Source organism: Mchenga conophoros, linkage group LG11, assembly GCF_057382185.1.
Source record: "Mchenga conophoros isolate Kocher_MC1m ecotype Shallow Benthic linkage group LG11, M_conophoros_male_GT1.1, whole genome shotgun sequence".
Lineage (NCBI taxonomy): Eukaryota > Metazoa > Chordata > Actinopteri > Cichliformes > Cichlidae > Mchenga > Mchenga conophoros.
The window spans coordinates 10,329,931-10,343,305 of NC_140536.1; the positions used below are offsets into that span (position 1 = coordinate 10,329,931).

The 13,375-nt window shown below is 38.8% G+C and overlaps 1 protein-coding gene across 1 annotated transcript in view; it reads right to left on the reverse strand.

Annotated features, from left to right (window-relative positions):
- Nucleotides 1-13,375, reverse strand: part of snap91a (synaptosome associated protein 91a) — a 68,483-nt gene that overhangs the window by 14,514 nt on the left and 40,594 nt on the right. The window contains exons 9-15 of the mRNA XM_085290853.1: nt 6,212-6,273; nt 5,480-5,492; nt 5,073-5,239; nt 4,864-4,958; nt 2,546-2,554; nt 2,109-2,321; nt 724-801 (exon numbers count right to left, since the gene is read on the reverse strand). Coding sequence (XP_085146979.1) covers nt 724-801; nt 2,109-2,321; nt 2,546-2,554; nt 4,864-4,958; nt 5,073-5,239; nt 5,480-5,492; nt 6,212-6,273 — 637 coding nt within the window. The remainder of the gene's footprint in view (nt 1-723; nt 802-2,108; nt 2,322-2,545; nt 2,555-4,863; nt 4,959-5,072; nt 5,240-5,479; nt 5,493-6,211; nt 6,274-13,375) is intronic.

The following is a 13,375-nucleotide window of genomic DNA, read 5'->3' on the forward strand; positions in this document are numbered from 1 at the left end:
TTTTACAAAGTTATTAGAACCTAAGCTTGGCGATTAATGTATTTTGAGCAGTACTGGGGTACGTTGTGGCAAAATTGGAAAAAAGTCATGGAATCACTCCAGTCTTCTCATTGTTGAAAAACTAAGCTAACCAATGCACAAAGTTGTCAAAAGCTGGTGCTTCCCTTTTACACAGAAGATAAAGTGTGGATGCAGGATAAAGTTATTTTTAAGGTTAATCACACATAAATATTAAATACTCTGTGATTACAGTAGGGGTAATTATAATGTAAAGTAACATTTTTGCTTATTGAATGGACATTATGTAGGTTGCTTCAGTTTCTCTGCTATGTAAGCTGCTGCAGGCCAAAGAGAACAGCTGAATGCAAGTTATTAAAAACCAAAATAAAATATGATTAGTATAACCATCATAATCCAGTTGTGTCATGGTTAGTGGTGTTAAAAAAGACATTTATTTCTGGAATACTGAGAAGATAATAGCTGTGCTGTGCTTTTTACTGCAGTATTCACTGGATGAATATTAGGAGGAGAGGGTCCATGACTTGGGCATTGGAGTAGGATTTGGGGTGAGACAGTGGGACCTGAGGGCAGGTTTGTTCTACTGTCTTCTATGAAAGCAGAAGCAGCTTTATTAATATAATAAAAGCAACAGCCTTCACATTCGCACACGCACTTGTACCTCCATGCACACACGTTTGCACAGAAAGCTGTTTTGTCACCCACCAGATCCACCAAATGCATCAGCAGCAGGGCCCGCGGCCACGGCAGCAGGACCATCTCCTGGGGAAGGTGCAAACGCATCTAGGGTATTGCAGACGAAAAACAGCCGGAACGCGAACACAAAACGTAACACCCGGACCAACACACCAACACACACATGGATGTATAGAACAGAAGATGAATAAACAGATGAAATGGACAGGGAAGAAAAATGAGAGGTCAGCATCAGGAAAAAGCAGAGAATACAAGAAATATGCAGCCCAGTAACTGCAATGATTGATCTCATTGTATCATCAGTCACATGATGAGTTTTGTTTTGATGGGGCTGCATAATGCTGCATTCAGTGAGTGCACCACCAGTGCAGGCTCGTGAAATGAGGCATGTTGTCACAAGTTACTTGCACTCTGTGACAAGAGGGGAAATGTCAAGGTCAGGGATGGACAAAGGTCGTTTCTCTTTGGTGTTTTAGTAGTACTCTGAATGTTTGTTAGTATTAACTAATATGCCAAATTATCATTAAATAGCACTCAGCCAGTTTTCATCTTGGCATATTTAAGAAACTGTTAGTAACTCATAGGAAGAAAATAATTCAGGGCGATAACAAAAAGCACAAATTGACAAATCTCAAATATATGCATCATGATTTTGCACATTGCAGGGGAATGAAATAATGCTGTACGGTACTGGTTAATTTTTGGGGGGCGGATTTGAAATGGTAAAGGTTTTTCCCCTGCCGAGTGAAAAACATGATGCGTGATAGCTGGACACAAAGCCAGCACAACAGTACGTGCATGGCAGTCACAAAGCAGGACGTAAAAACATGTTTAGTCACATCACTAAGCATTATTTTTTTTCCAAAAATGAAGTACATCTGTACATCAACAGCGCCCCCCCCCAAAACTCTCAAACATTTCTAGCTATAGAATGAAGAAATATCCGTTTAATTTTGGTATTTTATATTAGATAAAATAAGGCTTGGAAATAAAGCTGCAACTTGAGAAAAGATCAAAAAAATATGTTAAAAAGATTCTTAATTCAGATTAAGGAAACATTCTTCAAAAAGAGCTGTGAGTGCTGCTAAACAACATTTCTATCCTCGAAAAGCTTTGGTAATGCATTTCTCATCTGCCTACTGTTAGAATATGCATTTGATGTTGTTTTTCGCATCAAAAAGAATATGTAGAACATTTAAGCTCAGTGGTTAACCTGATGAGACAAAAGCCTGTATGCTTTTTGTCAGGTTATGATATTGCACTCCTGTGTTTCCAAAAGTAAATCCAAGCTTCATAACAAAGGAAATCTATCATTATGTAACTAAACAATGAATGGGCTTGTTGCAGAAAAACAGGCAGGCCGTGTCTGCATCCTACCCTCCACCTACACTGACCTCCGAAAAGGTCGATGTCTGTGGCTGAGGTGGTGGAGGCAGGAGCAGAGATGGGCAGCGAGGTGGGCGCCTGCGCAGCTGCAGCAGTGGTGGAACGAGCAGGGGCTATGGGCGGGGCAGCCACGGGGGCAGAAGCAGCCGCAGCATTGGCATCAGCAGACTCTTTCTTTGCCAGGAGAGATTCAGAGGCTCCGTCGGTAGCGGCCGGAGTCGCTACGCAGATAAACCCCGCAATCCAAACGCCACGACCCAGTCACAACCCCCAAAAGAGAGGAAGAAACAGCAGGAGAGAAAATAGGGAAGAAAGAGCAAGACGGCAGAGTCAAAGACGTCAAAGTGAGTGAAAAGTTCAAAAAGAAAAAAGAAAATTCAGAACTGCAGGTTGAGAGACAAGTTGAACAGGCGACTGCAGGCGACGCTGTCAACAGAATACTTACCCAAGAGATCTTCAAGACAGCACAAACCAAAACAAAGAGAGAGAGAGGTCAGAGACAGTGAATGACTGAGTTAAGAAAGAGATATACTTTGAAATTATGCAGATGCTCCAAGTAATGATTTTTTTTGGTTAATTTGAGAGCTTCCAACCTTTTACAGGAAAAGCCAGAAAAGCAGAGATGGGACAAAAGCAAATCCAATTGAGTGAAAGGGTCATTAATATAACTGAGGCTTTAAAAAGGCTAAGGCTGGACCACAGCCATGGTTAAGGTATCAGAGGACATGTAGGAAAAAAATCGTTAAAATTGCGATTAAAACCACAAGAAGTTTCACAATGTTAAAGAGGAGAGTCCCATTTCTCTTTCTGTTAAAGCCGATGATTTTCAGTAAAAGTTTAAGAAGAATAAAAGAGTTTGTTTGTTTCTGCACATTTATTACAAACTATAAATAACTGATGCTGCTGCCAGCCGAAGCATACAGGCAGGTTTTTCCGTTTAGTTTCTTCTTTCTCCTTCTTGGTTTTCATTCATTCTATTTTGGCAAGAAAAATCACTCAGCAGTCACCTCACCACACTGTGTGCTTTGAAAAAAGGTTGCAAATAATTTAAAGTAAAGCTGGCGGCGAGTAGTTTAGTAACTGAATCATTAAAAAACAACAGATTTATTGAAGAAGTTGATGTAAGTGTGTAAAATGTGCTCTTTCACTGAAGTACATTAAGTTAAGGTCATTAAATATCACTAAAACTCTCCCCTGTCACAGCTGAGCGACCATAATGTGACAGTGTGAGTCTGTTAAACTAAACATAACAGCATGTTAAAGAGCTGGGCATAAGGCTGTAGGACAAGAGATACACAGTACTTTACACTTCAGGAGGTCTGGTTTAACATAAGCTACAACTTTTAGCAGAAACTTCTCACAGCAGTAGCAAAGGGTTATATCTGAAGCCAAGACGTGCTGGGCAAAGTGGCGGTTACAACCGTTTCCATGACAATAACACCCAATAAACTTGATTTTCCTAACTAATTGTGTTTGATGCTAAAATAAATTTACTGCTTTTTATGTTTCGTTAATGTCTCTGATCTCCTTATTTTGTAATGTTTAGATTCCAGTTTAATTGAATCTTCCCTTCTGTCCATTTCATATTTTTAATAAATTCTATCTTTGTCTTTAAAAGAGTAAAATACTAATTAATATATATTATCTTGTTAGCTTTCCAAAATTCTATAAAAAAAATCTATATTCATAACTAGAAGATCTGATCTAAATTTTCTTTCCTCTGTGTTTTTCTCACATTGAAAAAGATTGATGTTGATCTGTCTGATATATAAGCAAATAAGCTGAGTGTGTTAGAAACAAAAAGCTGATCTCACAGTTTAATTCATAACACTCTATAATACCAGGGATCTGATTGTTTACCTACATGGATCATTAGCTTATAGGGATGCTGACTTTTTGCCTGAAAATTATGAATCCAGTTGATTTGAACATTGTATCAGGAGCTACACTGACTATTCTAAGAATTCAAAATACAGCCTTGAAACAGTGTCATGTGAGTCTGTATTGTTCTGTATTGGACAAGCAATCTGATATGACGAACATAATTTCCCTAAAACACTTGATCTTTGGGACTAATGTTGTATTACATTTAAAATCAGAAGTCAGAAGTTCCAAAATTCCCAGTCAGTCATTTTTAACTGAAACATCCCCTTACTTACAACTCAGAGAGTTAGGGCAGCCCCGCCAACCCCGACTTCATAATCCAAAATGGCCCCAGTGCATGTAAACGATAATAAAACTTCTAATCTGTGCCGCCACTGCTGTGTCTTTGTGACTGGTTAAATAAGCCATATACAGTGCACTGACCCAGCTCTATCTATGAACTTGATGCACCGTTAATTTAAAGTGCAAGAAAAAAACTATTATTGTGCTGCTTTCTAATTATGTATGGCTGCCTCCACCTCCGAAGAAGCAAAACAAATCCTACTTTTCTTTGCTTTTATTACTTGAATGAACCCAACTTGGGAGTGACATCAGTCCCGGCTCTGACATCCAACTTCCGAGGTAAATGAAATGCAGCATGATTGAATGGGTTGTGGGACTACTCTGGGGTCAGACCTGTCTCTAACAGCATTTAGCATGATATCTTTGTAGGCATTCATTTATAAAGCCCCTTTTTTTTAACATTTTAGCTAATGTTAGTCAATCAAAGCTGCTAAATAAACAATTAGTGCCTAAAAATGTGGGAATATCAGCTTGTACTCAAATCAGAAAATGACGGGAGTTTCAAACATTTCATTTGGTATATCAAAATGACCTTACCTCCCCATCCAGTTGTGGAGGAAGCCGCTGCAGTGCCCCCTGCTGATGAGGAGGACATGGGATCTAGATCCAAGAGGAACCCATCATCAAGTGCACTGAACACAGGGGAAAAAAGACAGTAAGGGTGTGTTGACAGAGGAATCCATTTAAAATGTGGTATCGATGCAGATAAGTTACAACAATCTGTTATATTGATGAGTAATTCTTACTTGCTGGCAGTGGTGGGGACTGGTGCAGTGGGAGTGACAGAGGGTGGAGGGGGCTTGGCAGGCGGCACGGGGCGGGCTGGAGGCCCACCGGGAGCAGCGGGAGGCGCGGGCTTGGCTGGCGCAGCAGGTGCTGCTGCTGCCGGCATGCTATTGTTAGCGGTAGCATCCTGCCGCAGAGGACAACCCCCGTTAGATGATGACCAATATATTCATGTAAGCTAATGTGATTCACGAGCTTTCTAAACAGATGAATAACAATAAATCACTACCCATCTAAAGTAAAAACTAGTAAGGGTGAAGCCCTTGATTCAAGTTCTCAACTGTATTTTGACTCTGAAAGTTGTCACACATAAATACAGAGTCCTGTTATCATAGCTACATTGTGATTATCATGAAGCATAGCTTACCTTTGTGGGCGACCTGCAAGAACAACAACAGCACATGAGTTAACGAGTTTAACGCTGTACACAATGGAAGCTAATGGCTGCTACTGAGACAGGAGGCAAAGTGACGGCTTAAATATCCCTTTGTCGTTTTCAGGCAGGAAGCATTTCAAAGCAAATCCATTAAGCAAGCATCTTCAATTAATGGATATATGCTGCATTGATGAGTTACAACTTCTTGGCCCCAGCGCCACTTGAACAAAGCTTTTTTATTTTGACATTACACATAGAAAGTAATGACTGACATGTGACTGAAGCTTTGTAAAAGTTGGGGCTGACTCTACAGTAGGATGATACAAAGGTGTTAGGTTAGTGATGACATGTGCGAAAAGGCAAGGCCTGTCATCACTCCAAATGATTTGATGATGAAATGATGATTCTGAAAGATGCAGGATATTCAGACGCTGTGTCTATTCAATCACTGAGTAATAATATAAAAATAATGTATAACCTGAATAAGGCAAAACACTGATGAATAAGGGGAAACAATGGTGGTGGTGAAATAACATTTACAAGTCCTACTCTTATGGACAGAGATTACTTACTTATCCTCTCTGAATTGTGTAAAGATAAGAAGAAATGACAAGTTGGAGAAGTATTAGTGAGTTTTACTACAGATGAGCAAAACCCCTGCAAAAACGTTGATGTTAAGCGTTAAAAAACCCACTAAATTGGTGTTTTGTTCGATCTACTTACGGTTTCTTCCCCTCCAAAGTGTTGAGGTGGGTCTCCAGAGACGCCAGAAGGCTTTCGGGGGCCTGCAGACAAATACACAGAGAGGGGCTGCTAATTACTCAAACACAGACAGCATGTTGAGTACAGTTAGACAGAAAGGCATAAGAGCAGACCAGGGTGCACAGGGTAATTTATAGATCACATTTGGATTGTGCGAATGCCTCTTTAACAAGGGCTTCTTCGTGGTGGCTATGAAATAGAAGGACAGCAGCTGAGGAGATTACTTAAGTGCCTTTTTTCTAATACGCTGATAGGCTGCAGACTGGCTAATATCCTGATGGCTGTTCTGCCTTCTCGTATTCCTGCATGATGCTCTGATAATTGTCCTCCCTGCTCCGTTTTATTTTCTCTGTCTAATCTAATCAACATTGACTCAGCAGCACTGACTCTTGGAACACCTCACTCTATTTTCATTTTACTACATCTCTGAATGCACCGCTCCAAAGTGAACCTTAGGCTGGCACATTGCCTTAACTGTGACTTGAGTTTTAACACATTAGGGCTGCAAAATATCCTGACTGGCTCCTTCGTCCAGCACTTAATTAAATCCATAAAAGAAACATGCTCTTTTGGAGTGCTAGCTTCTTCTCCTTTTTGTTTTGTCTTTTGTTTGCTTTTTTAGAAATGGAAATTTCTTACGATAAAAACATGCAAACCAGGAAAAATAACAAATGTGAAACTGCTGCTATCCAAAATATATTTTTTATAATGTATAAAATATATTCAGGCACAAATAGACAGCTCTGCTCTGTGCTGGTTGTCTGTTGGGTCTTTACATCCATTTTCTTTTCTTTTTTAACCCTCACAATATTGTAAATTGATCTTTGGTTTTTGATATACAGTATTTTAATTGACCTTCTGTCACACAGTGGACACAGATTTAGGCATGCCTTCTTCCACAATCGTTCTCCAGGTTTCTTGAAGCGTATTCAAAGCTGTTCTTTGGATGTTGGCTGCCTTTTGTAAGTAAGTAAACTTTATTAAAACTTCATTTATATAGCACCTTTCTAGATAAAAGATCACAAAGTGCTTCACACAAGAATAACAAAGTATAAAACAAAACAGACAACAGTTAACAAAATGCAATTTTAAAACAATGTGTTTTAGTTGGGTTTTTTTCAAGAAGCTACTGAGTCCAGAGATCTTAAGCTCAGTGGGAGAGAGTTCCACAGTCTGGGAGCAAAAGTGGCAAAAGCTCTGTCTCCCTTAGTTCTCAGGCTTGTATGATGAATGACAAGTAGACCCTGATTACTTGACCTACGAGACCTGCTAGGGACATAGGGCTGTAGAAGTTCAATGATGCTTGTCCATGAGGAGCTCTATAAGTCAGTACCAGTACCAGTACCAGAATCTTGAAGTGGACTCTGAATTCAATGGGGAGCTGGGAGTTGGAGGAAGTTCTCAACTTTAATGGAATCTAAGCACTCATTCATTGTTCTGTTCTCTTTCAAGATGATCTGACGCTGCTTCAGTAATGCTGAGGTCCTAAATCTGAGGAGACCAATCCATGATTGATAGTGTTTTATTATTTGTTTTTCAGGTATGGTTTTACTGCATTGGCAGTGTGGGTTTGGGATCACTGTCACACTGAAAAGTGAAGCTGTTGACAATCAGATGCTTTCCCATTGCTATTACATAGTGAATTAAAGTCTGAGGGTATCAAAATATCATAATATATAAAGTTCTTGGCTAATAGCTCTTTGGGAATCAGCTTGTTGGTGTAAAAATAGGAATGCTTATGCTGGTCAAACTATGTTGCTTTCATACAACTAAAGAACAAACTTTGTTTTAGTAAAAGCTGCTAGTAACAAAATGCCTAAATATATCATGGAAAACTGTTTCTTTCTGAGGACACATCACTATTCAATGCCTTAAGTTGGTTTTTTTATATACTTGAATGATTCAAGGAGCAGTATTAAGTGCCTAAACAAAAAACAAAACATAACTAAAACAAAAAAAAATCCTGTACAAAGACTGAACTGAAAATGAGTAAAAAAAGCAGCCAATGTCTAAAGAAAAATCACTAGGTTCTTGGAAGTAAATGATAAAGAAATAAGGGGAGGCTTTCATAGCATTATACATACTAAAATGGACAATAAACAATAACTGTTACACAAGCACCGGGACACCACATTCAGAATAGAGCAGATACAGAAGCATCTTCATGCTAATAACAGCCACGATGCGGAGCTGCATGCTCAATCAAGCTAAACTCAACATGATCACCTAATGATGTGCAGTAAAAAGGATAGTATGATATTTAGAAAAATTCTTAAGAATCTCAGAAAAGGTTTTTGTTCTTCCTATAACACTTTATTTAATTCTCTGCACAGTTTTCTGGGTCTGTTTATTTATAGCTCCCTTTTAAAACTGAAGACTTACAAGGCAGATAATTTTGTCTTGACACTGAGAGGAATAGATAGATCATTATCACCCTGGGACTTTAAAGTGTCTGTCCTCACTACTCAGTACAAACTGTTCTCTGTACAGAGGACGTTTTAACTGTTTAACTCCATTATTGCAAAGCTTAGACAAATGCAATAATGGCTCTCGTTTTAGGAAGCCAATACGAAAAGCTTCTGACCCAAATCTCTGTGATAGCAAAAAGCTTCCAGGATAACGTATGAACGTATGGCTGACACTGCCATCACTGGAAGGATAATTTCTACATCTACTTGTTGCTCTAACAAAAACAACAACAACAAAACAACACAAAGTGTGCATGAGTGATGACATAACAACACAGCAAGTTAGTCAATGCTAAAATTATTCTGTCTTGTTTGTGCTGATGTAAATCCTCCTAGAAGGGATGAGAATAGAAATCTGTATTAGATACTGAAATAAAGGTTTCAAGGCTCTGTAAGACTGATAGTTTTTTCTCCTGCACTCATCAACTGCATTTTATCACAATATTCTGAGAGAATTTACTGTCTGTAGGTTAGTCTGTAATGATCAGTGATGCTGTTATGACAATTTATTGCTGATAGTTTTTAACAGTAGCTGGTAAAGGAAACTGTGGCAGTTTGGATAGCTGATCTAGTACCATTTAATATTTATAGCTTGTTTTATCAAAATAACAGAAAGAGATTTGTTTAGTTTTCTTTTCTCCTGCTCAGAAACAGTCATAAACAGTCAGTCTCTGGACTCTTAACTCTGTATCAAATTTTCCTCATATTACAATATGGCCACCATCTGAATGGCATTGTCAGAAAAGTCAAGAAATCCAACCCAAAGGAAGCAAAGAATAAAGAATTTCTCTATAAGCAGAACATCAGCATGCCATGTTGGGGCCAGATGTTGCTAGAACGCCATGTTTATATGCTTCCCAAACTTCCTTCATAAGTTATTGTGTAAAATTTACCACTAGAGGCCAGTAGATTGCAGATTGCAGTCAACTGAATTCTGTTTTCTTACCCCTCCCAATTTAAGTTCCTAAAACTTCCTACTGTGGCCGCTATCCGGTTGTTCAGTCTGACGTCACTAGCCGTGTCTGGGCCTAAACTCCGCTGCAGGTCCATATATCAAACGATCACTGTGGCATTACTGAGAGTTGAAAAACCGTCTAAAGTCTTTCATCTTTAATAAAATGATCAGCGTTCTGCTCTACCAGGTGTAACAACTGAGTTTAACATCCAGGCATCCATAAAAACGGAATTTATGACATTTAACGGAGTTAGAAGTTAGCAGGAAGTTAGCTCGCTAGCTTCTATCTAAATACAATATAGCATGTCCTGACTGCGGGGTTTTGGAAACAAATTCAAACGTACAGCTCTGTTATCACTTCCAACATAAATGAAGACAGAAAACTAAACAGCAGTGACGTTTGTAGGGTTACTGAAGTTGGGCTAGCTGGTATATAATGATGTGCTACGTGACCGCTAGCGACACAGCTATGTTAGCATAACATAAACAAGCTAACTTTTTTTTCCACTCGATAAAAGTTAACGTGAGTGTTCTCGGTGGTCAGGAACAAATGTAATCGCATGGCAGGATGCTGTAAAAGGACCAAACTTCAACCAGGAGAACAACTGAGATAATCCATCCACAATACGAGGTTAGTCATTCATATACTGCTGCATGGGCTGGGCTGTAGTTACACCCTAAGGTTTTAAACACTGAGCTTAAATAAATGATTAGTGGTAATAAAAGCCGAGGGAGGTCAGCAGTGATCACTGACTGTTTTAGGAGCTTTTTGAGATCAAATAGAAGAAAATACAAAACATTAAACATGTTAACAACACAAAAGTCATATTAAACGCAGACTACTTTAGACCCGGAAGTAGGATTCGTCGCGTCATCACTGAACAACCGGATAGGTAAAACAACTCTAGCCGTCAATCATCTGTAGCAAGTGTATGCTGTCACTCGGCTGTTTACCTCAGCTGGCAAAATGCGTCTACGTCTCTACATTTATTTGCTCTGGAGGAAGCCATAAAACTTTGTGAAAGGGGTCTGATGTGAGTCGATGAGACAGAGAAGCTCAATTCTGACTGATGGCAGCAATACTGGGGTGAGTTGTTGAGGATATCTTGAACTTTTCTGTTGGTGAACACTGCTGTTAGCCACTGTTAGCTGCTGTTAGCTGCCATGTTAGTGATAGGAGTCGATGAGTCAGTAAGATGGTGTTAGTTTCTCTCAGCTGCTGCCAGCTGCTGTTAGCCGACATTAGTAAAATTTTATTTCGAGTGGATCTAATATTGTTGGACTTGGACACTTAGCAAAAAAAAAAAAAAAAAAAATCTCATATGATGTGCAAATGCAATCAAACTGTTTATTAGAGGGAAAGTGTGATTTTTAAGACACTCAAGCCTAACATTAGTTGGCACAATGTTAAATTATAACCAACTGTTGTTGTTTTTTAGCCAGCTCTTGTCAGCTGTCCAGAGACAGGAGGGTTAAAACTCTAATCTGCCGACAATCAGTACTTGCAACAATATCAGGGAAAAAAATATGTTTATGCACATTTCCATGTGTTCCAAGGTTTGAAGGTTGAAGAGAATCACATTTTATCCAGATGCCGGTCATGTCATCTCTTTCCTTTAAATGAACACCTACGAGTTCTCTTATTCTACACCTCTGCTGTACAATATATGTGGCCAAATAAATAAAACATGACTTGGCGGAACAACGATGTCCATCTCGGCCACTGTATTTTTAATATGGCTGGACACCATGGCAGCTCGCACAGACTGACGCACACTCCTTTGTATTTTACCTGAGTTAATTATAAGTTTGTGACCTAATTACTAGAGCTGGGCGATAGAACGATAACGATATGTATCGCGATATAACTTTTACTCGATAGAGAAATTAAACTATCGCGATAGACCTCGCCGCTCTTGTCCTCTTAAATAAAAAAAAAAGGTCAGCCAATCCAAATTAAGTAGCGCAGAGCCGAACCAATCACAGCCGCAGCGTCACGTCGCGTGACTTGTTACGTACAGCACAAGTGCCAAGCCGCACGTGTGTTTGTTTGGGAAGCAGCCAGCGGGTAATGGAGCCAGCGCGTAATGGAGGAAATGAGTGTGCCGACTAGAAAAATCAACCGAGCGTGACCGAAGAGAAAACAGATGATGGTTCCAGTGCCGGAGAGATTGTCGAACAGAAGAGCCATAGAAGTTCCGTAGTGTGAAGGTATTTCGGCTATTTCAAGTCTGACAAAAACAGAGTAGCGTGCACTGTAAATTGTGCCGAAAGCAAGTCTGGAAATACAATAAACTGGTGCATGCGTCACACTGTGCGCCACTTTATTGTTTCGGTGAAATGAATTTCTACAATACTGTTAATTCTACTCTCTGCAGTGTTTAAATGCTTACATATACACACAGTTACTGTCCCTCCACACATACGACTCGGTTCTGCTTCTATGCCCCAGCTTTGTTTACTTTTTCCCACTGTGGCTTCTAGACTTCTGATTGGCCAACATTTCTGCACGGTTAGGAATCTAGCTCCACCTGCTGCTTTGGCATGTTCATAGCAGCGTTTTCCTTCATTTCTGCCTTTACGTGTGAACGGGATTATTTTTTAAAACGAAAACGGAAAATCTCTGTTTTCAAAAATACCCGTGTACGTGTGGACGTAGCCTCAGTCTCTGACTGGAAGCGCTAATTTGTCATTCGGCTTTTGTCAGACTAAAGTAACTGTTAAAACTGTTTGAAAAGCTCAGCTATACAACAAGGAGAGATTGAGAATTTCCTTTTAGTTCTCAGTTTATTTGATATTGCCAAAAGTTAGTCAGTTTTGTCTGTTCTTCTGTAAAACAAACTAAGATTTATTTTTAGAATTAATATTTTGTTTCTAAGTGGAATTGACAATTTAGTCTGTTTCGTTTGTTCTATTTTGAAACTTAAACGCTTTAGCGGCTGCCTTTTGTGTAGTTTGCAATATTTGCCTTTATCTGAAAAAGTCTCATGTTCCTTAAGCACATCTACCCTGTTGAACCTATTATGGGAAATAAATATTTAAATAAAAACAAGCTGCTGATTATTTCACATTTCACTTGTGAGCAACGGCACATTTAAATCTTACAAATAGTTATTTGGCTGATATCGTGATAGATATCGTTATCGCCTGAAATGAAAAAAACATATCGTGATATGAAAAAATCTCATATCGCCCAGCTCTACTAATTACACACAAATCGATGTATATTTATGAGTACAATAACACTTTTTTTCTATTAAATAAAATAAAAGAAATAACTGACTATATTTTAATTGAGGGACAATAGAAGAATGTAACATAGTGTACAGATTAATAGGGAAAAACCTGAGGAAAATACAACATCCAAACATTTAATGAAGAAGTTTTTTTTTTGATGATTGACATGTGTAAGATGTTTCAGGTTTAGATAAATATGAAGCTAGTGCTAGGAAGTTCTTATTTAGCTTAGACTAAATACTGGTCTATCCATTAAATATTTCACCAGAAAAAACATAACCTGCTCTTTTTTGTCTTTATTAAAAATAGTAAAACTAATTTAATTCCATGTTTCTAGGAATGAGAAGACGCACATAAGAAACGCCTCATTTTTAGCACACAGACATGACACTGGTTTTGAAATTCTCAGCTAACTTTATGTAAACAGACAGTACCTGAAATGCAGAAACAGAAGGTTAAAGCTAA